The sequence below is a fragment of the Etheostoma cragini genome, chromosome 8 (assembly GCF_013103735.1).
Source record: "Etheostoma cragini isolate CJK2018 chromosome 8, CSU_Ecrag_1.0, whole genome shotgun sequence".
NCBI lineage: Eukaryota > Metazoa > Chordata > Actinopteri > Perciformes > Percidae > Etheostoma > Etheostoma cragini.
The window spans coordinates 4,371,276-4,396,020 of record NC_048414.1 but is presented as its reverse complement, the minus strand read 5'-3'; the positions used below and the strand labels follow the sequence as shown (position 1 = coordinate 4,396,020).

Genomic DNA, 24,745 nt, shown 5'->3' with positions numbered 1-24,745 from the left:
ACATTAAAGGGATGTAGCCTACATATGAATGCCTCAAAAATTATAATTTTGTAATAGGCTATAATGATAATGGGCCTGACCTGGATCATTCTGCAATGTAATGCAATGTGTAAACAGAGCTGTGTAACATTGAACATTGTAATCAAATATATAAATGAAAATAGGTAAACTTATACAAAGAGAAAAGAAATTGTGAATCTTCTCTTTAAAGTATCTAAAATAGGCTTATATATACAGTAGATAAGTAAAGACAGCTTAAGATAAAAATAGAAAAGTGTGGACATTGCAGTAAAAAAGCAAATAATCCTAAGTGAGAACATTGCAAACATAGCAACATTTTTTAAGGAGTGTATTGAGAGGTATGCTAGTACAGTGTGTCTACAGAGATCAGCACAGTCTGTGCAAATGGTCAGCGCATTAGTACAGACGACTTGCAGCCTTCAAGGTTGGTTTTATTCATAGACCGTTAATATACATTTATATACAGTCTATGGTTTTATTCCATCACAACATCTTACAAATCTTGCTGTGTTTGCACATTGCTGTATTTTAACTGGCAGGTATGGAGTTTTTTTTATGACAGTCATGTTTTGAAAATCTTTTTGGGTGTTTGGAATCTGTAAGATTGTCTCTGATGTCTTGGTACTGTTGGCAGAAGTGCAGCTGTTGTGTGGGTCTGTCCTCTTTCAGTCACAGCTGTGGTCAGATGTATTATGCCTAATCTATCTATCTATCTATCTATCTAAGTTTTGAATCTTTGAATGTGATGCTTTGTCTGGTTTGTCAGCGATGGATGCATTAGATTTCAGCTGGACATTTCACCCCTTCCAGAGATATATAGTAGGCCTATGCCTTTTTACTGCATTACCCACATTCCCCCTTTTTTTACCCACACGACCTTGTTTCCAACATGGATGCCGAAAAAAACAAAAACTCCACACACATCGCTGTTTGTTGCTGAAGAATAAACCAAACCATATCCTTTGGCACATCGTGACTAGTTTTCCACAGTCTAGGTGGACTGTCGTCTTATAGTCAAGCTTAAATATTTCTTATTCTTATATTTTCTACGACGACGCGGCACATTTTCTACAAAAAAGCCCGAGACAATACGAAAACCGACGCAGGAAAATAACTTAACACTAATTTTGTGTTTTAAAATGTCTCTGGTACCTCAGGTATGGACAGTTTATGTGAGTACATACTGTTGACGTACTAAAATAATGTAAAAAAAAAAACGAAAACCGACGCGGAATGGCGTCTTCTAGGGGCCCTGGAAGCTGAATAACATCAACATATCCTCGAATAGAATATGGCTGTCGAATCAGAGTGGGAGCAGCGGTCCCTACAGCCAATCACCGTGTCTGAATTATGAGTAGGCGGGTGCATTGCGTGGAGGATTCTGGTGTCATACATGTTCCCGGCGTGTGGCTATCGCGAAGCGTTTCCTGCACTGGTGCATGGTGGTCGAACAGGAGGAATTGTAGGAAATTTTCGGAGGTTAGTATATAAATTGGTTTTTACCCAGTATGCATTATTCCCACAGCCATCTCCGAGGGAGAGGGAGTGACAGGCTGCGACTGCAAATGAAAAGAAGGATGGGAAATACTGTTTTACGTTGAAATAAAAATTGACATCTACCGAGTCAAAATGCTTATGTTATCATTAATTAGCTCGTTCTTGTTTCCTAACTGCGTCGCTAGCTAGTTATAGGAGCTTAACCGGGAGTTTCGTGGAAACGGCTAGCTAGCCCTTTGGATGTCACATAGTCAGCCTGGACTTCATGTAGTAACTTCTAATAGCTGTATTCTCCTAAACGTCGCAATCTGCAAGAACAGTTTATTGATAAAAGCGATAAAGTCGTGACAGCCCAGTTGGCGTAGTTAGCAACGCTGTTAGCGTGGTGGCTAACTATCCACCCTAGCTACTCCTTTTTGACCAGGTTTTGACATATCATGTCGACTGTGCATACAAACGTGCATTTCGTGTGCTAACGTTAACTGAGCACCGTTAGCATTTACAAAAGATACGCCTCATTAACGTTACACTTGTTTAATACTGTTTCATGACACATGTGGCAAGTCATAGTTGTGCTAACATTGTAGCTAGCTAGCCCCCAAATGCTACATTCAAAATAACAAGCGCCAAAAGGACCGGTGACAGAAGATGATGCATGACCCCATTCAAGTGGTGCGCAATCATTAGCTTAAAAGGTTATACATAGTTTACAGCTTTATGGAGTTATATATACACTACCAGTCAAACTTTGGGGTCACTCACAATTTTCCATTCCACTCTATTACAGACAGTATACCAGCTGAACTGAGTGGGGGGCTGATCTTTAATTCATTATCTACATTATCCATTAACAGCAACCATTCATCCAATGTTCCAAAGGCACATCCTGTTTACTAATCTGATATCGCTTTAAAATACTAACTAAGAAAACATTAGAGAACCCTTTGCAATTACGTAAACACATAGTAATAGTAGTAAAAGTAATCTGAAAACTGCTGCCCTGGTTAAAAAAACAATGCAACTGATTTAAGCTGGTATTCTGTCTATACTGGAGTGCAATGGAAACTTCTAAGTAACCCCAAACTTTTGACCGATAGTGAGTGTATTTAATTTGCAGTTGTCATGTATGCCTGTAGTAAATGTAGCTAACTCTTATGTGTCAAACGAAGAGGTAAACAAGGCTAAATTACCAACGTCCCTAGGATTCCCAGAGCTCCAGGGACCTCCACACCTAAGGTTTTTAATGTGTCTATTTTTGGCACTGGTGGAACACACATTCAAATAATTCACTTCTGTAAATTTAGCAATTCATGTCTAATTGCAAATAAAAGTCCTACAATCAGTATTTGACTTCAGTAAAGGTACATAAGTATCCGCAACAAAATGTGTCTATTAAAAGTAAAAATACTCATACTGCAGAGTGGCCACTGTCAGTGATATACTATTATATTATTAGCTCATGACGTAGTAATATGTAAGCGGTACTTTAATGTTGCTGTTGGTTAGGGTGAAGCTTTTGTTAACTGCCAACATTAACTATGTACTTGTGGTAATTTTATCTGCAACAATAAATACAATTTTATGAACTGAAATGTTTTGAATGTAAAATCTTTAATTGAATTTTTGCTAGAAACTATAGCTCCTAAATAAGTGTAGTGAAGTAGATAGTAGTCTCATAACATAGAAATTTAAAAGAAAGGACAAGAAGCTTGAAGTAGTAGTAGTAGTAGTAGTAGTAGTAGTAATACAGCAGTGTAAATGTATGTCGTTTCTTTCCCACTGCCATTCAGGTAGTCAGCACTCATTAGCTCAAAAAGTAAAACATAGCTTATGTTTTCCATTTATGCCAGTAATAAATACAGCTAACTCCTTTGTGTGAAATGAAGATGTAAACAGGCAACTGCCCTGTGGTCCCCAGAGCTTCAGGGGCCCAAAACTCTTAATGTTTAGTGTGTCTGTTTATTTGTTTTCAGGGACAATGCACGCAACACACAACTTGTAAAAGTAGAACAGGTGAAAGCTGAACATGAAGGATAAAGCACGCACTGACTATGTATGATGGCTTGTCCGGTTGGTTTATAACCAAGTTTTAAGAGCCACTATATCGTGTATTTAATGGAATGGCAAATGTTATTTGTTGTAATTATAAAAAGAAAATAGGAATATGCACCACAAAAGCTCAGTTACTGACATCATAAAGGCCTTAAGGCTGGTTATGCTTCATTACCTAAACTTGTAAAGTATAAGACCTTCATTTTTTCAGTTTTGTGCTCATGTTGCATATTCCTAAATGAATTTGTTTGAGCATAGAAAAACTGTAGGCATTACTACCTGTTGCATCTCAGTGCTCGTGTCCGTGTGTCTTTGTGTATTTACTGACCAGTAGAAGTTTTAAGTGTGTATGCTGTGTGTCTCCACTCTAGCAGCTACAACATGCTGTTGGCCCAGATAAACCGGGACTCCCAGGGAATGGCAGAGTTTCACGATGCAGATGGGCAGCCAGTCACGCTCTGTTTGACGGAGGCAGTGACTGTGGCAGGTGAGCTCTCAAACTTGAACTTTTCATCATTATAACAGAAGACTAAAGGTGGACGACAGTTAGTTATTTTATTTCAAAATGTCTTCATTATATGTGATATTTTTGCTGTACCGTTGCAGAGTAAACTAGACACATTTAATTGATCCATTGCTGAAAAAGGTGTCACACCACAAAAGCAGATGCAAACTAATATGACGGGGGCATCTACTATAAACCATTTGAGACACACGCACACACACAAAAGAATAGAGTTGCTGCGTGAGTTAATGTATTAATTGCCCTTTGTAATAAATGCTATAAAATAAACATCCTTACCGTTTATTATCAAGCGTTCATTATATATAAATAGTTACCTAAACACTAATAAAATGAGGAGATAAGGATGGTGAAATTTATAATTAAGCGTAGTGTGTCACACACAGTAGTACAGAAACAATTGGACTCTGGGATTGGTTCGTAGGGCGTGATTAGTCATATAGAAATACAGCGCTTCTATCCAAATTGGAGACACATTGAAACATCCTTCATCCTAATTAAGACGTTACACGTTTAAATTAGCTTTAGTTGCCCAGTCAAAGGAGTAAATTCCAATTATTGAATCCAGAGAAAGTTTTCCAGTGTCAGATCTTTGTCCTCTCTTGTCCCTTTTTGAAAAGTTTGTTTCCAAGTGCATCTGTAATGATGATCTTGCAGCTGCCACAATATGATCTTGTTACGTCTTAAGCAACTGTTACAGTACTTGCATTAGGGGTGTGCAAAAAGATCCGTTCATATTCAAATACAGACTCAAGCTCTACCAATTCAAAATCGATTCATATTTTGTTTTAAAAAAATGTTGTTGATTGTATGTCTACTGCAAACACATGATAGATAGATAGATAGATAGATAGATAGATAGATACTTTATTCATCCACAAGGGGAATTCAAGGTCCCAGTAGCTTACAGACCTAACACACAACATGCACATACATCCTAACAGGATGTTAAAATAATGAACAAATCCACATAAATAATATGGATACAAATATATGAGTGTGTGTGTGTGTGTGTGTGTGTGTGTGTGTGTGTGTGTGTGTGTGTGTGTGTGTGTGTGTGTGTGTGTGTGTGTGTGTGTGTGTGTGTGTGTGTGTGTGTGTGTGTGTGTGTGTGTGTGTGTGTGTGTGTGTGTGTGTGTGTGTGTGTGTGTGTGTGTGTGTGTGTGTACACATATACTTACAAACATGGGAAAAGTAACTACATTTACATACTGTGAATCTTATTGTAGTCAAGAATCTTTTTTTGAATCAAAAATCAATATTGAATCGTGAGCCTAAAAATCGGATTCGAATCGTGACATTTTCTGAATCGTACACCCCTAACTTGCATTGTCAAATAATTTCCCAGATGGTGATCAGATGGAGAGTATGGACACGGTGAGCCTGCAGGCTGTTACTCTTGCAGATGGATCCACTGCATACATCCAACACGACTCTAAGGGTTCCTATTCAGACGGACAGATCATGGATGGCCAGGTGATCCAGCTGGAGGACGGCTCTGCTGCCTACGTTCAGCATGTGTCGATGCCTAAAGGAGGTAAAACACAAATCTAAAAGCAATATTTTAATCTGGATGATACAATGCAAATTGTACCATATATGCACTCCTGTAGAGATATCCAGAAACTCAAGCTAAGCACAGGTTACTGTTGGTGAGGTTGTTGTGCCTAATTCTTTTTTTTTTTCTGTTGTAGATAACAGTTTACAGCTTGAAGACGGACAAGCAGTTCAGCTAGAAGACGGAACAACAGCCTTCATTCACACACCCAAAGGTAAAAATAAAACACCTAGGAGCTTGATTTTCTTAAAGGTTAGGTTCCTTTAATCTCTTTCCTCAAGTGTCTCATTTCACAAATTTTTATTTAATCACGTATCCATGATGACAGGATTTTACAGAGTAAAATTAGGCTTTATCTGGCATAAGTCATTTGTGAAAAGAAAAAAATCCGTCCAGAATTGTTAGATATTTTCCACAGTTTACCCAAAGACGACAAAATGAGAAAAATAAAAAAAGAGGATGAATAAAGTAAAGAAAAGATGTGGGTTAAGTCGCTCCAGTCTGTGCCGGGATGCAGGGCCGCCACAGCGCAGCAGACTTGCTGTGACAGACCGTGCATATAATTAGGAAAGTGAGGACTGCGTTCATAATGTGATCTAACATAATATTTGCCGGAGCCCAGGGCCCCTTAGATGCCCTGTGCCCCTGGGCAAGTGGCCAGTTGCCCTAATGGTTCATCCGGCCTGGTCCATAATGCCCTTTTAAAACCTCTAGAGAAGCAGTGTACTAGTAGCTTGTTACTTTGAATCAAAGATTAGCTTCCCAGCCAGTTTGTGGACTTTGGGATGTGTTAATGAACATTTAACTAAACACTTTACTTCAAATGCAACATACAGTGTCTTGTGGCTTTCATGAATATAGAAATTGTTATTTGTTGCATTTCTAATGGACACCAAAACACAATAATGAACCCAACCAAATGTGTTGAAATATTCTCCATGTTTGTCTGTTTTTTTTCCATGTTAATTAAAAGGCTTCAAATCTAACAAGTAGACCCAGAAATTTATAATACAATAATAACTCGATCTCGAGGATTTAGTACAAAGAAACATAAGTTTGACTACGGGCATGTAGGAAACCATCCATCCTTCCAGAGCAAACAACCATCTCATGTTCAACACTAGACCCGAGCCCAGTTTCTCTCTACATTCACATCCTTCTCATTGTTTCGGTGCAGACACATATGACCAGGGCGGCCTGCAGGAGGTGCAGCTGGAGGACGGCAGCACCGCCTACATCCAGCACACAGTTCACATGCCTCAGTCCAACACCATCCTGGCAATCCAGGCTGATGGCACTATTGCAGACCTGCAGGCGGAGGCCACGGCCATTGACCCGGACACCATCAGCGTGCTGGAACAGTACACCACCAAGGTACACATCATTGTCTGGCAATCCTGTAATGCAGTTCAAATAATCCTGGAGCTATTTTTGCTTTTGGCAAAATGTTACTATGTCAGTGACGTTAGATTTAATACTTCCAATATTATTATGTTTTAAGTTTAAAATGTTGTTTATTGTTGTATACCTTTTTAAAAAAGTACAATTGTACCTTCAAATGCAATAAAATGTATCTGCTCTCAGCCCTTAAAACTAGACAGGGAGCAAAACAACAGGCACGCCGCACACGCTTGTTTGGGCTTGCAAGCCGGCCAAAGAGTAGTAACGTTACGTTTTAATACCTACAGTAGTGTGCAATTTCACACTAAGGGTGAAGAAGAAAAAAAATACTTTGAGGGGGCAATCAAGTGGTATTTCAGACTGGACCTGCTGCGATGATACCTCACAACGACAAAACACACAGATCAATTTGGTCTTGTCAATGGAACATTTGGCAACAATTAAAAAGTAGACTTTCCTATATGCCAATGTTGTTTTCAATTTAAAAAAAAAAAAAAGCATCAAAGCTGTCGGGACATCTGCTCCACTAGTGGACCAGTGTGGGGTGGAGAGGGTGGTCGGGGTTATACATAATAGATAACAGTTTGTTCAGTGACCCCCTCTCCACCACAGCTTCAAATGTCTCCTGTTTGCAGGCAATAACAGAGCCAGCCTTCCTGATCAGTGTGTGTCTTTTTACCTTTACCATTTTATTCTTCTGACAGCATATACTGTAATAAGACGTGTCCGCTTTTCTTCCTGTCAGGTGGAAAATATAGAGAACTCCTTGGGGTCCTTCGGCAGAGTGGAAGCAGACAATGGCGTCCACATGCGGGTATCTATTCTAGAGTATTTTTTTTCAATTTGCTTTTTTAATCTTGGTCCAAGTGTAACAGTGGAGTCTAATTCAAGTTTCTGTATCTTTCAGATTGTGTTACAGGGTCAAGACAACAGGTCAGGAAGGGGCTCAAACGTAGGAGAGAAGTCTTTCCGCTGTGATTACGAGGGCTGTGGAAAGCTCTACACCACTGCCCACCATCTCAAGGTAGGTGTTGTTTTGTGGTTATGTGTACGCAAAAACATGTTTATGAAAAATAAAATGTTTCTTGTGCCTACTCAAATGTGGGATTGTTTAAAGACAATATTCCCTATATAGCATCTTAACATTATGCTATTAGTTTGCTTCTTCAGCCTGTTTGCGACACACCGCTATGTTTGTATGTCCTGCAGGTACACGAGCGCTCCCACACTGGAGACAAACCCTACATCTGTGACTATCCTGGCTGTGGGAAGAAGTTTGCAACAGGTAATTGTGGAGGCTTCATCTTTTCTCACAGAGCTTTCTCAAAAACAAAATATTATTTGCACGATGGAACATTTAATATTTAGCTTGATTTTTTTTGTAGAAAGAGATCCAGCCTTCTGCAGAACCTTTTTTGCAGATTGCTTTGAAATTCCTTATGGATAACTGCTATACTTTGATTAAAGCCCTTTATAAAAAGTATATAATTAAAATGGTGACGTAACAAATAAGCACAATGAGATACAATTAAATCGGACTGAGGTGCTCTTCAGTGGCTACAACATAAGATCGTACAAAAATAAAAGGAGTATTAACTAACTATAATGGCCTAATTGAATGTGAATGACTCCCAATTTCTGTTTTTATTGCGATTTCAAGGGTATGGACTGAAGAGTCACTCACGCACACACACTGGGGAGAAGCCATATAGATGTCAAGAGTTAAACTGCTGCAAGTCTTTCAAAACCTCCGGAGACCTTCAGAAGCACACAAGAACTCATACAGGTACACAATTACATCATCATTTTGTTATGCCATATGCCTGAAAGGTGTGTAAATGTCTTAAATATAAGTCACTGGTCTGGCGCAGGATTTATCTGCTGGTTGCTACAGCTGGGAACTGAAATGATAGCTGCTACTCTGCCTCAAAGCTTGTTTATACCGACGGGTCTGAGTGTTTGTAGCAGAAATTGTACTAAACACAACTACCAGGCCAGAGTCATGCATCACTGGTTTTTGAAACAATTCAGGTTGGAGTGCAGTGCCTCTGTCCAGAACTTATTGAACAGATTTAACGGTTTTGTTTGCTGAAAAAATGTGGATCAGTGTTTTGCTAAAATGCTAAAATTACATCCTCAAATGTCTTGTTTTGTCCTAATCTTAAACATACTCAGTTTACTGTCACAGTGAAGTCAAGAAACTAGAAAATATTCACATTTGAGGAGCTGCAACAAGAACTGATTTTCAAAAAAATTGGCGATTAATTTAATAGTTGATGACTAAACAACTAACCTTTGCAGCTTTATATTCAATTTCATAATTTTGTAAACATTAAACTGGTTGCAGTGTTGTTGAAATGAGATTCAACTTATTTGATTATTAACACCAAAAAAATATCAACAGACCCATTACTTCTTAAAAAAATAAGGCGATCTAATACTGGAATGTTAGGAAACCCCTAAAACCTGACATCCCATTTCCTGTCTGCAGGAGAGAAGCCTTTCAAATGCCCGGTCGAAGGCTGCGGCAGGTCGTTTACCACCTCCAACATCCGAAAAGTTCACATCCGAACACACACAGGGGAGCGGCCGTACTACTGCTCTGAGCCAAGCTGTGGACGGTCATTCGCCAGTGCCACCAACTACAAGAACCATATGAGGATACACACTGGTGAGTCCTTTTACAGCAGTCTGTCCCTACCATGATGTCATGAGTCATGAAACCGTGGTTTGATGTCCTGCTAAAGAACAACTGACCCTCAGTATTGAGCCTCAAGCAGACTGAACTCAACATTGAGAAAGATTTCAAATAGCGGCAAACTAATATTTGCTATGTAAAGATATGGTGGAGTGATGGCGTCCTTAGCAGAGCATGTGTGGGTGTGTGTCTGGCTGTAAAAAAAACACAAAACAAAGTGTATATGGAACGGTCATAGACAGCCGACAACATTTTTTTTCCAGTACTTCAGGTACTGACCCTTTGACAATAAGCACATAGTAATTTTTGGGTTCTTATACAACTGTGTAAATTGTTTGCAGAGAAAAATATGGATTATACAGCAAGATTCCAGCACTTGGTTACAAGTACTTTAACATTGCAATAAGCACATTTCCAAAGGTTTGAATATAAAAAATAACATTCAACTCTACATTTCTACTTCTCCAGGAGAGAAACCTTATGTCTGCACGGTGCCTGGCTGTGAAAAGCGCTTCACAGAATACTCCAGCCTTTACAAACACCATGTGGTTCATACACCCTGCAAACCTTACAACTGCAACCATTGTGGGAAAACCTACAAGCAGATCTCAACGCTCGCCATGCACAAACGCACAGCGCACAACGACACAGAGCCCATAGAGGAGGAGCAGGAGGCCTACTTTGAACCCCCAACAGGTCGGTGGAAATATAATCATATATAGAATTTCCTTTAAAAAGCCTTTAAAGGACCTTTTAAAAAAGTTGTTGACAAATGTCATTGAGATGTATAATGTTAGATCGAAAGTCAGTTGACAGAAATGATTCTTAAATCTGGATGTTGAATGTTAATCAAATAAAACAAGTTACCTGAATACGTTTCCTTTGCCATTTTTCTTTTTTCTGACATTTTATAGAGCAAACAATTAAATGAGATCATAACTTTCAGATAATTGACCGCTAAGGATGTTGTATTTTGTAATAAATGATAATACATTAAATATCTTTGGGTTTTTGACTGATGATTGGATAAAACACACTGGAATTAGAATATGACAACTTGGACTTTGGTAAATTGTAAACAATTTTGACTTTTGAACTGTTAAATGTTAAATAAAAAATGTTAGTTGCAGCTCTACTTGAATTGTACCCTCTGGCAATGTGGGTGATAACGATAAGAATGCACGAGTATATAAATAAATATCCCACAAACAGAAAATATTACACAGAAATAGTTATAAACTACATCATGACAATATACACACAGAATGAAAATTAACAAAATATAAAATTCCAAATGAATAACCTCTTAAATAGCAACAAACAAAATCTTTCCAATCCACTTCAGATGCCATTGATGACCCCAATGTCAGCTACACGACAGCGGTGGTTGAGGCAGATGACTCCGGCTCAGAGCAGGTTCCTGTGGAGAGCTCAGACATGATTGGCCAGCAGCATGTTGCCTTGGTAACACGGGAGGACGGAACACAGCAGCAGGTAATGGAATGAAGTGTAATGTCACCTAGTTCGCTAAAAATAAATACATTAAGCACAGATTGGACCAAAGATTCGTGACGAGACCAAACTTGTGAATTCTTGCCACGAGCCGGTCTGCAGCGTTCTGAGACATGCCAGTTCACACCTATGAGACGAGACGGTGTAGCATCTCTAAAACAACGCCCTTTTGTACTTCTGTTCTAACTTCTGACTTTTAGGGGGGGTTTTGTAGCTGAATGTATAATTTGTTGCATCTAAATAGAAATGTGGATAACGTTGGTGGTATTAGATGCTTGCTGCAGTTACATTTCTAGTGATGAGTCTGCAAAAACACATTTTATTTCTCTGATTTTCTGCTTGGTTCTAACGCCACTAGGCGCTCCATTACTCTCTTACTCATTTTATGTCTATAGTCCTGTCGCTGACTTTACCAGCTGTCTTCTCTATTGGCAGTTGAAAAAGGTTGCGTCTCTTCTAAAACCATCAACTGGTTTGAGTCGAGCTGAGGCAGACCGGTTCAGACCGCTGCAACCTTTCCCCGCAGCGTTTGAAAATGGTTTTGTCTAGTCCCGAATCTTTGGTCTGAACTGTGCTTTACAGTTCCGAGGATTTAAAAGGGCTGCATGACAACTGGCTGTTACATTTGTTTATGGGGAGTAAAGCGATAAGGGGGGAAAAATCATCCGTCATAAAAGTTTGTTGGTACGTTTTTAAGTTCAAAGTGGAAGAGCGACTCTTTTTCTGTGTGCTGATCTGGCAGTCACATCCTGCTTTATGATGAATCGTGCACACGTAAAAGGAGCTGATGGGATTTCATTTCACTGGAACACCTCGTACGATTTCAGGTGATGAATAAAAGATGATTGACTGATTGATTGAGCTGTTAATCATCATCCATGTACATTATGTGATGTGTAAACATCTTATGAAAGCACTTATAGTCATCTCCAATAGTCAATATTGAGTTTTTCCTTTTGTCAAAATATTGGGATATTTGATTTAGTCAGAAACACTAAGCCTTGTAGTAACATTTCATCACAAACCCTTCTGTCTTTGCTCACTGTCCCGTGTTATACAGTTTTCTATCACAGTGGATTCTTATAGAGCTGCAAAGATGACTGGATTAGTTGATTGAACTATTAAACAAATCAGCAACTATTTTAATAATCAACTTGAGTAATTCTTTTTATGAAAAAAAAAAAAAAAGTCTCTGATTCCAGCTTCTCAAATGTAAACATTTTGTAGTTTCTTCACCCCCCTGTGACAGTAAATTAAATATCTTTGAGTTGTGGACAAAACGATACATTTGAGGACGTCATCTTGGGCTTTGGGAAACACTGATCGTTCTGATCATACCATTTTCTGACATTTTCTGGACTAAACAATTAATCGATTAATTGAGAGAATAATCAACAGATTAATCGACAATGACAATAATCATAAATTGCAGCCCTAGTTTCTTGTGCCTCTTATTATTAATCTAATGTTCAAAAAGCAAAGGAATTAAGACAGGATATCGTTTAAGCTAATACTAAAGATGTTTTGAGGAGAAAATGTTAAAAGGAAACATGTTCATGTTGTTAGAGGTCCTGTTGTGCCAGAAGGATTTACTGTGACACCGAATGTTCTTCACTGTGTGTTGTGTCTCACATCAGGTCAGTATCTCTGAGGCAGACTTACAAGCTATGGGTGGCACAATCACCATGGTAACCCAAGAAGGCACCACCATAACCATCCCAGCCCATGAACTGGCAACGCAAGGTGCACACTCGGTCACCATGGTAACAACAGACGGCTCAGATGAACAGGTAAACACCTGACGAGTTCTGTTTAGACTGTACAAAGATGTTGCTTTAACAATTTATTTTTGTATGTATAATTGTGTTGTATTTTGTGTAGTAAAGGATTTGAGCTGACAATTTTTAGAGGAAAGAAAAAATAAAACTCAGAAGAGTCACGTGAGACATGAACTTAAAATGTTACAAAAATGTCAGCTGTGTGGCCATGTTTTTTTGTTTTTGCATGCGCCACACTCATTGGTAACATTTTTCACTCACACGTTTATTTTTATTTTTTTATGATAATAAACGTTTGTTGCAGCCCTACTTGAATGATTTCCCTCTAGAAATGTGGATGATTTCAAGAAGAACTAGGATACAAAAAAGAAACAATTGTACAGTAAAAATGAGAAAGTATAAAATATCCCACACCGTATCCAACACCAAAGCCACCAAATGTCTCTGTCTCCCTTAGGTGGCCATCATGACACCGGACATGGCCGCGTTCCAAACTGTAGAGGAGGCAGGCTACAGCCACGAGCAAGATGATCTTCATCCTGTCACATTACTGGCCACCTCCAACGGCACTCACATTGCTGTGCAGGTTAGTAGACCGACACTATAGGAGTGAATAGACTAGGGGGGTGAGTTCCAATCTTGGAATTTGTTTAGTTTTTGGGAGAAGGAGACTGTTAACATCTTCCACGCCATGTTGTTTAAATGCAGATGCAAATCTGTGAAATAGATTATTTGGGAATGCTTGTTCACCAATAGAGACCCATTAAGTTCAAAGATTTCAGATATGGCTTGGCAACCAAATCGACCAAATACCTCAATGTCAATATTGCAACGATATCATAAGGTTGACAATTGGTGCTTAAAGAAAATATTTTCACAATTAAACTTTAGGTAATCAGCAATAATTTGGATATAATGATTAAGTAGTTAGTTATAAAAATGATATCACTTCACTGTAATGCAAACTTTAAAATGCAAGGTGTGTGGGGTTTTATACATAAATGAATCAGAAAAAAAGTATCTATTTCTTTTAAATTAAACTACTTATATACAGAAAATGACTTGATGACTGTCAATGAGCGTATTAGCAGTCCTATGTTGAGTTTTTTTTTTTTTTTTCATGTGTCCTCTGATAACAGCTGACAGTAGATTGACGTTTGCACAGCACTGTGCCAGATCCAAAAACTAGAGAGACAACAACAATCCCAAAGCCAAAGGCTCACTGTCTCGCCTGGGGCTGCGTGTGCACTGCAGGCGGAGCCAGTTAAAAGATACATTCCTCGGCACATACACTCCGCAAATCCTCCTCATACGTTATGCGTTCAATGTAGACAAAGCGCTATCATATAACGATGTTACGATAGCCAAAATCTTAGACAATATCTTTGTCTCATATCACAATATTGATATATTGTCCAGCCATAATATCAGTTGTAGACTTTGCAATGATCCTACAGGTTCTGCTGCATTTATGTTGACTGCTTTTGTTTCGGCTGAGGTCTGTACTCAGTTTTCTGTTGTTAATTCACATGATACTGACAAGAGTTTCAGTTATGAGAGTACTTCAGTTAGTCCCTTAACCAAATAATCCCTCCCCAGATCCCACCCTTTAGAGGTATTTGCTTATAAACTTATCTAAAAACTATTGGGAGGTGGGGTTCAGCACCGGTTTGTTGACGCTGTCCTGCTGGTGCATTTGATTAGGGATCTACAAGCACTAAATGCGTTAGTTTACATGTAATCCAAATTCATGATTGCCACCAGCACTCATTATGCAAGAAAAGGAAGCCAAACCTGAATTTATAATTTACTGTTGTGGTTTTATTTCTCATTACAAAAGCTGACCAAAAGCAGAAAGAAATTACCAGATTTTTTCATACATTAACAAAAGTGAATGTGTTAATGTTTTAACTACGTATCATACTATTTGATTTAAAAAAAAAAATACTATTCAGGCCTACAACCCCAGAGGGGCTACGATCTCGTCACAGGGTTGCATATGTCTCATGGTTAGTCTTTATTTATCCTGAAGAACAGCTTTTATCCACTCCCTTCTGTTCTTTCTGTCATGTTAATTACAAAGCAAATGCTCTTCTTTACCATGTGACAGTCATCTGTAAAATTCAGCAGCCTTTAATGCAGTACGACATAGCCAGAGGTGGAATTGTCTTTTAAAGAGGTGTCAGAGTAAATCAGTAGGAGTGATTATTTTATATTGGTTATTATTATGTGAATCAATGTTTTTGTTGTGCTTGTTTCCTTCTCTCTGTAGCTCAGTGATCAGCCTTCGCTGGAGGAAGCCATCAGAATAGCATCGAGAATACAGCAAGGAGAGTCACCGGGCCTGGATGATTGATGAACTCATTACGGACTATGATTTAGGATGAAAACAATCTGAATTGGACTATATCAACAAAAGAAATCACGAGTCTTCCTCCATGATTTTTTTCCACAAAAGAACTTAGCTTTTATGTGTACATAGGATTTTGATAACTGGAGTTCTGCTATGCTATTTTGTCCCTCAACCAAAAAGACGGGAGAGGATAAAATGCTTTCTAATGTTTATGGTGCACAATGCAGTGTACAGCTAATGCTATTTCTAATTAAAAAAAAAAGTGTGATTATTTGACTGTACTTGGTTTTGAACACCTGAACAATTTACACTCTGTTGTTATTATACACTACAAACAGGCCTGAAATACACACGCATGCTCAGGTCTTTTAAACGTCCTTTACATGCACAGAGGGAGTGGGCTGCAACTGCTGAACAGGTGCCCTGAGGGGGGGGGGGGGGGGGGGGGGGGGGGGGGGGGGGGGGGGGGGGTTGGTGCCTTGCACAAGAGCACCTTAGCAGTGGCCAGGAAGTGAACAGGCATCTCTCCAGCTACCAGTCCACACTCCGTAGTTTGGTCCTTACGGGGATTTGAACCAGCGACAGATTTACATGGCAATGTAACTTATAAAAATGTATTGTATTAAGGTATGCTCAGTTGACACAAAAAAGAAAATACTTACATGTTTATGCTTAATAACAAATGTGGTTATGCGAACAAATCTGTTAAGGCCTGTTCCATAGATGATGAGCATTGTGAAAAAAACTACCTTACATATGTAGATGGTAGATATGTGTTACCAGCTTGGTGTTTTATGAATTTTTCACCATGAATTGGCAAGTGTACGTAAGATTTGTAATATTTTTAGTACGCTTCACAGCTCTGATTTCACTTAGGCAACTATTGTACATTTTACTCCACTATAGCCATTTGACAGCTTCAGTTATTAGTTTGCATAAAATATATGATCATCTAATAAAAATAGTGGAGTGTAATAGGTTAAATATAACCAACAATTAGATCAATCTCAAAAAGTTACATTACAATTATAATTTGTAGGTAATAAAATAACATAAAACATAGCATGCTATAACACCAATAGCAGCCAGCAGCCTTTATTGCTACTATTAGTTCAAAGAACAGAATACTTTATCCACTTGAAAATGATTTAATTATAAATTATAATTATAAAATTAACTAGATTACAAGGTGCTGTGTTTTCAAAGAGAAGAAGTAGAAAGTGCAGTTTTTTATTATGAATATGAGGCAGTGGTGATAGAAGTACTCAACTGTTATATAAAAATGCAACCAGTAAAAGTCCTACATTAAAGCTTTCAGGTATAAACGGCTAAATTGAATTAAAAACGTAAGCCATACCATTGATTTACTGAAGTACAGTAAAAGTATCTTAAAATGTGTGGGCTAATTAAGAGTGGACCTTGATCTTTTTAAGTATCGCGGCTTCATTGATCATGGCTCCTATATAATGGAGGCATTGTCTTAAAGTTAATGTGATTGTGTGACTTCGGCGACTTGAAGGCACGCGTTCGCGCCACATCATTTCTGTGACTGCGATGACGTAACGACTCCCGAAACCTCTCTCTGGAACGCCCTTCTTTCAAAAATTCGAGACGCGCTCTGATTGGCTGCCAGGACACGTGACCAACGGTCGCGGGAAGTCCTTTGCCACGCGCGTGATAGGAAGAGCAGTTCTTGACTCATTCAAAACTTTTTGTAAACATTGGTATGGTTTAATTGTCTAAAGACTTGTTTCTGCGTTGGTGAGCCATCAGGAAGGTCGTGACTGACACCGATACTCGACTGGACCGAGTAGTTTTGGAACATGTTTTGAATTTAACCCGAATTTCGGGACGTTGTTCTTAGTGAATACTAGCTAACTACTCCGGGGCCATTTCTCAGCGTTGGATGGGCGTGTTGGAGTTAGCAAACAACTCTACTTTTTCTGGGATGTTAACGCACCATTAAGCGTCTTACGGCACTTTTGGGTATTTTTTTATATCGATACCTTTATTTTAAGGTAGTAAGAAGTCGACATCTTCGCATTTATTTGCGAGAAACGTCACTACAAACGGTAGTGGGGGTCCCACCGCGTGATTTTCCCGTTGACTACGCCGGGGTTTAAATCCTGAAAATGTCGAGCTACGACCGCCATCGGCACGGATCTTCCCCTCCTAAAACTCTACAAATTCGACAAAAATTACAGTTTACATGCAGCGACGGGGAGGATGAACCCATTGAGGACGTTAACAACAGTACCGGAGGAGAGTCTGGCTTCACGGAGATGGATTCCCCGATGCCAGTGCGTCGGGACCCCGTAGAAAAACGGCTAGAAGGGAGTAGCAGCCCCCTGAACCAGTCCTGCGGGGACGACGACGTGGAGCTATGGGACGAGGAGAGTTTCGGTTCCCCGTCTCACCTACGATCACCGAGCAGTGTTATCTCTGCCAACTGCTCACCGTCGCCAAGGAAAGCTTCTCGGCTGTTCGGAGGGTCACCGGAGCGGTCCTACCTCCAAGACGACGGGGAAGGATCCAGCTCCCCGATACCAGACTGCCCGGACACACCTCCACATAAAACATTCAGAAAACTCAGACTTTTTGATACACCTCACACGCCAAAGGTTAGAATTAGTTTATAAATGACTTCAATGTGTGTTTTTGAGATCACAGGCAGGATTTACTTTCGGTGATCCAGCTTTAAACTTTAGCTAGGTAACGTTATCAGGTTATGTAACCCCTCAGAATTTACTTTCATGCTGGCAAGGCACACAAATTTAATCTGCAGGTTTTGCATAAGATTAGTGTAGACGAGACCTTCAAAGAACATTTTAGATAAACAGTTATTCTTTAAATATCTCAATTGTATTTAGCATTTATTTGGCTAATTCTGGATCTTATGTGTTGAATTGGAGAGAACATCTGTGAGAAAAAAGCAACTCCCAGCATGTACAAACACATCAGGTCTTTTTTTGAATTCCAGGGGATGCTTTTGCTGTGTCAGTTAACCAGAGTGACCCACTTAATGTACAACTGTACTGTTGCATAATGCTCCCACTGTACTCAGCCAGCCAGATGATTTGGTGACCTGGAGTTTTATGTCTGGGCATGTTTTGTTTTTTCCCTAATTAAATAGCATTAAGCACCAAATTCAAGAAATCCCTTATTCTTTAGTACCGAAACATATGTTTATTAACCAGGTATATTCACTCTTCGTCAAGTTAATGGTTTGGTTTTTTTAAAGCTTTCCGTTTTTTCTTTTCGCTGCTGCTCTAAAGTAATTAATAAAGCACTAAATCCGTCTCTTATTGCTTCACATTTTTCAGAGTTTGTTGTCCAAAGCCAGGAGCTCCGGCCCGGGATCCTCCAGCAGGAGGGTTGCCCTGTTCAAGAATGTGGAGTCTTCACGGAAGTCAATTACAGACAGCAACAAGAGACAGCAAACCCCCCTGGTCAACTTTAACCCCTTCACCCCCGACTCCCTCCTTATCCAGTCTGCCACACAGCAGAGAAACAGGAAGCGTGCACACTGGAATGAGTAAGTTTTCTGTCTGAAACGGTTTGGTTTGCCTTGATCAAACCCATTGTTCTCGTAATAAAATACGTTAAAGCCGTTAACTAAATTCGGTGGGTTTGGCCAGGAACCAAGACCTCATGGTTACTGGTGAACTCTGCCATGTGCCTGTGAAGCCCCCAGTGCTGCCCCCTGCTGTCCACAATGCGAACCATCATTCTCCATTGTCTTTTACCTTTCAGCTCTTGTGGAGAGGACATGGAGGCCAGTGACGGAGAGGCAGAGGAGGAAGTCTTGCCACCATCCAAGGTAATTAAATGTTAACGGGAATTGCATTAATTACATTTAATGATACACACATTTACAGTTAATAGTTTATTTTCTGTATTAGTTGCTTTTTACAGTTTGCAGGAAGTTTCATCTCTGGCCATATATCTGGCCAGTTTTTTTTGTTTTTTTAAGAGCTAAAATTACAATTTTAATATGGTTGTTTTTTTTTCCCAACCAGCAATCAAAAAGCATAAACATTAAATTTGCATCACTATTAAACAGAGAAAAGCTGCATATCGTCCCATAAAATGAAAAGTGGTCGGCTCTTAATTTTTTCAGGCTTTTAATGTCCTGCAGCGCTGCACCACTACAGCACTTTTAATTGTATCTGTATGTTTTGTATGTGTTATGTGTTGTTTTATGGCTTTGTTGTAAAGCACTTTGGGTACCTTTCGGCTATTGTAAAGGGCTATACAAATAAACTTGATTGATTGATTAATTACTTCAACAATAGCTTAATGATTTAGTGTGTTACTTTTTGATATTAACAAATGTCCAGTACATTACATTCAAGCCATTACCAAATTCAAGTTGCTACAAAGCTAATTAGGTTTTTCATCTCCACACAGCTTTTTATTTCCCTGTGTGGAGGAGGGGTGGGGTGGTGCGCAATCACAGAAGGCTTGCATCATCCAGGCACCCCAACAGTTTGGTTGACATTACTTAGAATTTCTCATGGGGGCAACAGAAACTACGCACTATAGCTTTAAAAATAAACAGTCAATTATGGCTTAGTTTAAACCATACAGGAAGTAGAGATGTTACACATTAACAGTTACGAGTACAAAATGTGTTACCAAATTCACTCCACACACCTTTTTTAATTTTGGACTGATTAAAACAAGTTCACAGAGGAAACCTCCTGGTTTCAATGAATATGCTAGTTGTCTGTGTAAAATGTAAATATGTATAATAAATGTGTTGTTCTGCCCTCAGAGAATAACAATGATGGAGAGCAACATGATGTCCAGGTACACCTCCGAGTTCCTCGAGCTGGAGAAGATCGGCAGTGGAGAGTTTGGTGCTGTGTTCAAGTGTGTGAAAAGAATTGATGGCTGCATCTACGCCATCAAGAGATCAAAGAAACCTCTGGCAGGATCAGTAGACGAGTAAGTTGACTTCTTAAAAATTTGAAAAAGTTACAAAGGACTACATTCTCAGTTTTTAATCTTATTTTAGGGACTCAATATTACCTGATATCCAACAGAAGAAGTGTTTTTATGAGACAAAAGACTTGGCACATCACTTCTTTCCAATTCATTTTAATTAAAACGGTCTATTCCCCTCCTCCACAGACAGAACGCCCTGCGGGAGGTCTACGCCCATGCCGTGCTAGGCCAGCATCCCCACGTGGTGCGTTACTACTCGGCCTGGGCCGAGGACGATCACATGCTCATCCAGAACGAGTACTGCAACGGCGGCACGCTGTCTGACGTCATCGCAGAGAACTACAGGCGGCTCAGTTACCTGTCTGAGCTGGAGCTGAAAGATCTGCTGCTGCAAGTCACACGAGGACTCAAGTACATCCACTCTACATCTCTGGTACACATGGACATCAAGCCCAGTGAGTATTCCGAGGGGTTAAAATAATACTTATTGTAGTAGTGATAATTGTCAGTAGATTTGTATAAAATTTTAGGCAGTACATTTTGCCACTGGTGCAAGAAATTATGCTCTTAACACATCGGAAGTAGCTATTTGTGTCTTTTTATTCAACAGAGCAAGACAAATTTGGGGTAAAAAAACAATGCAATGTCTTTCTCTTAGGCAACATCTTTATTTCACGAAAGTCTGTAGCTGGCTGTGATGAATGTGATGATGAAGAAGGACTGACAACCAGCGTCGTCTACAAAATAGGTAAGCAGATTCCACAGTTCTTGTGATTACTTCAGGCATTTGAAAGGTTTCTTTTTTATAATTTCTTTTATTGATGTATAAATTGCACTCACTGTAAGAGGTCCGACTTCATGCCGTAAAACTATTTTGCATGTGTTCATCTCTTCAGGTGATCTCGGTCATGTCACAAGAGTGAACAATCCACAAGTGGAGGAAGGTGACAGCCGATATCTGGCCAATGAAGTTTTACAAGAGGTTGGTCATCCTGATTTAAAAACAGCCTTTGAATTTGATCAAATTGAGCTTTCGCAACGGTGATAAAATTTCTTCTTATCGGTCTGATTTTCTTTTAGGACTACAGTAAGTTGACTAAGGCGGACATCTTTGCTCTGGCTCTGACTGTCGTCAGCGCCTCGGGGGCCGAGCCTCTTCCCACCAATGGAGACAAATGGCACGAGATCCGACAGGGAAAACTCCCCGCCATCCCCCAAGTGCTTTCTCCAGAGTTTCTCAGTCTTCTCAAGGTAACAGTCAACACTATATTTTGTGCTGTTTTTGGCCTCCTGTCAGTGTGTCTGTTGCCAAATATTTTTTAAGTCCTGAAGATAGTGGTTGAAATGGTAATTTCAGTCCTTGTCCTGAGGCAATTACATCCTGTTTTGACAGAGGGAATCTACAACAACTGTGTGTGTCATTTATTTTTGCTGTAAAATTCTTACTTGTGTTCGTTCATTTGAACCAAATTTAGTTAATAGAGGCATTAGGTGCTGAAACAATTAGTTCAACAGTAAATGAAATTTTAATACAACAATCCTTATTTCATTCTTCTTGTCTTTCAGCTAATGATCCACCCTGATCAAAGTAGAAGACCATCAACTTCTGAGCTCATCAAACACCCGGTGCTCCTCACTGCTGCCAGAATGAGTGCCGACCAGCTCCGAGTCGAGCTCAACGCGGAGAAGTTCAAGAACGCACTGCTCCAGAAGTAAGCCTTCACATTGTTACTTATTAGTAGGTGTGGAAGGAGACTGCTGGTTAAAGTTCTTGGACAGCTCATAATGCATTAAAGAAGCCACAGAGAATTATCTTTTGTGATGTAATGTTAAAATATATTTAGAGTAATCCATTCACTGTTTGGGAGATTCTGCTTTTCTAACCACCTTGTAGATTTTATTTATATATATATATATATATATATATGTATATATGTATATATGTATATATATATATATATATATATATATATATATGTGTGTGTGTATGTATATGTGTGTGTAATTAGTAATCTTCAACTGTTTTGACAATCAAGATACCAGATAAAGTATTGCCTTGTTCCAGAGCATTCTATGTGGGACTGAAACTTTATCAATAGTTCAACTGAAAATTAATCATCAGCTAGGCTGGTAGTAGAGTATTTGTTTTAGTCTGTTGTTTTTTTTAAGCAAAACCTAAAAAAAAAATTAGTGGTTCTACCATCTTAAATGGGAGTATTTTATGGTTTTCTAAGTTGTAAATTAAATATTTTGGGGATTGGACTTTTTGATGGAAAATGCAAGACATTTTAAAAACAACACAGGCTCTGGGAAGTTGTTGTTTTTACAGACCAGGTGATTTAATCAATAATGAAAATAATAGTTATTTGATTTGTTTGTTTAATGTAATCTGAATATCATGAGTTTTTGACTGTTGGTCAGGCAAATCAAGCAATTTGAGGACTCTGCAAAACTGGGATGAACAGCAGACTAATTTATTATTTCATCCCTGATTCAGTCAAAGAACCTGACCCTTGCCTTCCGGTCTCATGATTAACTGTAACCTCTTCATCTTGTTCAGGGAGCTGAAGAAGGCCCAGCAGGCTCGAGCTGCAGCAGAGGAGAAGGTTTTGTCCACCGACAGGATCCTGACCCGCTCCACAGTCCAGTCGAACCCCAGAACCTCCAGACTCATTGGCAAGAAGATGAACCGGTCGGTCAGCCTCACCATCTACTGAGACTTTAATCCACCCTGACAGCAAGTGAAACACGGAGGCTCATGGACCTTTTTAATCAAAACCAGTTCAGATGGATTGACCTTTTACTTTTTATTTTCGAGGAGAACCCTGTCAGTTGTGGTGAAAGCTGTAGAACTTGAACTCATCTCGGTAGACTCTCATTGCCAACATAGTTCAGCCCTCTTTTCCCCGATGGACTTTTACTTAGGGGAAAAAACCCTGTCATTCCTGAAAGGTAGTTACTTTACCTTTTTACCCTCTGTCATTCCGTAAGTTTAGCATAGGCGTCAGGCTTTTTCCATTTCTGTCCTTGCACTTCCTTCGACAAAGCCGAAGCCTGATGGCAGCAGATTGAAGCCGCAGTGAAGCTCTCTTTAGTGTGATTGTACTTGCCTTGCGCACCTTACTGCCTGTCCAATGCCTGATGCTGGGTACCAGAGGGTTGGAGACCTGACGATTTTTGTGTTTGTAATGGAGCACTTTGCAGGCAATATCTGGAACTTGCCACAATTTGTTTTTTTGTTTTGTTTTTTTTAAAGAGAAAAGATAAAAGTAACCTGCTGCTATTGATGTTTTGTGTGTATCAGGGTTTGGCCCATTCCAGGTTGGATCGTTCTAGAGGTCATTGGCTCTTATTTTAAAGTAGCAGGTGCCCGCTCTCTCCATTTAATGTTTATTCATCTGGTCGGCTTGAGACTGGATCATGCCATTTGAGGAAAATCATCAATTTTCGTTTTGAAATACCAAAACCAGTGAGCATCATTATAATTATCTGTGATGTTAGAACTGACCTACAGTGTTTTAATTTCCCCTGTTGATTGGTGCTGCCAACCCTGCCTGTAGCATTAGAACAATCATTGTCCTTTTCTTTAGGTTCACGTGTTCTGTTTTTGTTTTTTTTTCAGCCCATGATGCTCATCTTTAATTACTGTTTAGAAAAGTATTCATCTTTTTTTGTTCTTGTAACCTCTAACACAAAACAACTTTTCTGTTGTAACCTTGTAAATATGTTCTTTTAATAAATTCTCACCATCTACCACTGTGTGTTCCGTTCACTGTGGTTTTATGTGATTTTAGAAGGAACTTCTCTTCACAAACACTGAAAATCTGTCAGAATACAGTATATTATTACAATAACATCACTTTAAAACTGGTTTTCTCTGTTTGGCACAATTGAGCTAGGTAAAAGCAATATCCATCTTAATTGTTCTAGTACTGGATATGGACTGCATAGGTCTTTTTTAGGGCAAATTAGGCCTTTATTGTCACAGGACAGGTGAAGTGAATACCACACTGCAAAAATACTTGTTGATATTACATGTTCAAGTCCTGCATTGAAAACATTTAAATGTAAGTATAATCTGACAATTATTTAAAGTATTAAAAGTAAAAAGACTCAGAAATGGCCCTCTTTGACTCTTAATTTGTCCAATTGATTAACTGACTAATCGTTTTGGCTATGCTTTCAAATTCAGTTCGGCAGTTAAATTTATTATAAAACATTTAATAAACACTACGTAATGTGTATTAAAGAAGTAGAAAGTGGTATTAAAAAAAAAAAAGCCTAAAGTACAGTAGGCTACTTTATTAAATGTACAAAGCAACATTCCAGTTGTACTCCCAGTTTGAGGCGGTTTCGTGTAACAGATAATGCATGTACGTTCTTAACGGGAACTTAGGAGAAA

The 24,745-nt window shown here is 39.1% G+C and overlaps 3 protein-coding genes across 4 annotated transcripts in view; all 3 read left to right on the top strand.

The window, feature by feature from the left end:
- Positions 1–915: 915 nt before the first annotated feature.
- znf143b (zinc finger protein 143b) lies at positions 916–15,655 on the top strand. 2 transcript variants are annotated; one of them, XM_034879312.1, is made up of 15 exons: positions 916–1,500; positions 3,945–4,057; positions 5,442–5,630; positions 5,788–5,865; positions 6,829–7,025; positions 7,798–7,866; positions 7,960–8,076; positions 8,262–8,337; positions 8,713–8,838; positions 9,544–9,723; positions 10,219–10,446; positions 11,096–11,244; positions 12,900–13,052; positions 13,498–13,626; positions 15,313–15,571. In XM_034879312.1, exons 1-15 carry the CDS (start codon positions 1,415–1,417, stop codon positions 15,394–15,396), a joined length of 1,974 nt encoding a protein of 657 aa, XP_034735203.1. In that variant the 5' UTR covers positions 916–1,414; the 3' UTR covers positions 15,397–15,571. The 2 variants fall into 2 exon arrangements, with proteins under 2 accessions (XP_034735203.1, XP_034735202.1); XM_034879311.1 differs by having other exon boundaries at positions 917–1,500; positions 3,942–4,057; positions 15,313–15,655.
- Positions 4,278–24,745, top strand: part of swap70b (switching B cell complex subunit SWAP70b) — a 53,719-nt gene continuing 33,251 nt past the window's right edge. Inside the window, exon 1 of the mRNA XM_034879316.1 lies at positions 4,278–4,307. The gene's annotated coding sequence lies outside the window, so the exon portion shown is untranslated. The remainder of the gene's footprint in view (positions 4,308–24,745) is intronic.
- On the top strand, positions 17,026–24,097 carry wee1 (WEE1 G2 checkpoint kinase). The gene is made up of 10 exons (XM_034879314.1): positions 17,026–18,014; positions 18,717–18,928; positions 19,147–19,213; positions 20,171–20,343; positions 20,530–20,798; positions 21,002–21,091; positions 21,240–21,325; positions 21,424–21,594; positions 21,910–22,055; positions 22,904–24,097. The coding sequence occupies exons 1-10, from the start codon at positions 17,526–17,528 to the stop codon at positions 23,058–23,060; spliced, it is 1,860 nt and encodes a 619-aa protein (XP_034735205.1). The 5' UTR covers positions 17,026–17,525; the 3' UTR covers positions 23,061–24,097.

Bases quoted from the DNA above. Each gene is read 5' to 3' on its own strand.
- wee1 (XM_034879314.1), top strand. From the start codon at position 17,526: ATGTCGAGCTACGACCGCCATCGGCACGGATCTTCCCCTCCTAAAACT. The intron at 19,214-20,170 runs GTAATTAAATGT...TTCTGCCCTCAG, and splicing joins AAGTCTTGCCACCATCCAAG to AGAATAACAATGATGGAGAG. The intron at 22,056-22,903 runs GTAAGCCTTCAC...CATCTTGTTCAG, and splicing joins AAGAACGCACTGCTCCAGAA to GGAGCTGAAGAAGGCCCAGC.
- znf143b (XM_034879311.1), top strand. From the start codon at position 1,415: ATGTTCCCGGCGTGTGGCTATCGCGAAGCGTTTCCTGCACTGGTGCAT. The intron at 1,501-3,941 runs GTTAGTATATAA...TCTCCACTCTAG, and splicing joins ATTGTAGGAAATTTTCGGAG to CAGCTACAACATGCTGTTGG. The intron at 5,631-5,787 runs GTAAAACACAAA...TTTCTGTTGTAG, and splicing joins TGTGTCGATGCCTAAAGGAG to ATAACAGTTTACAGCTTGAA.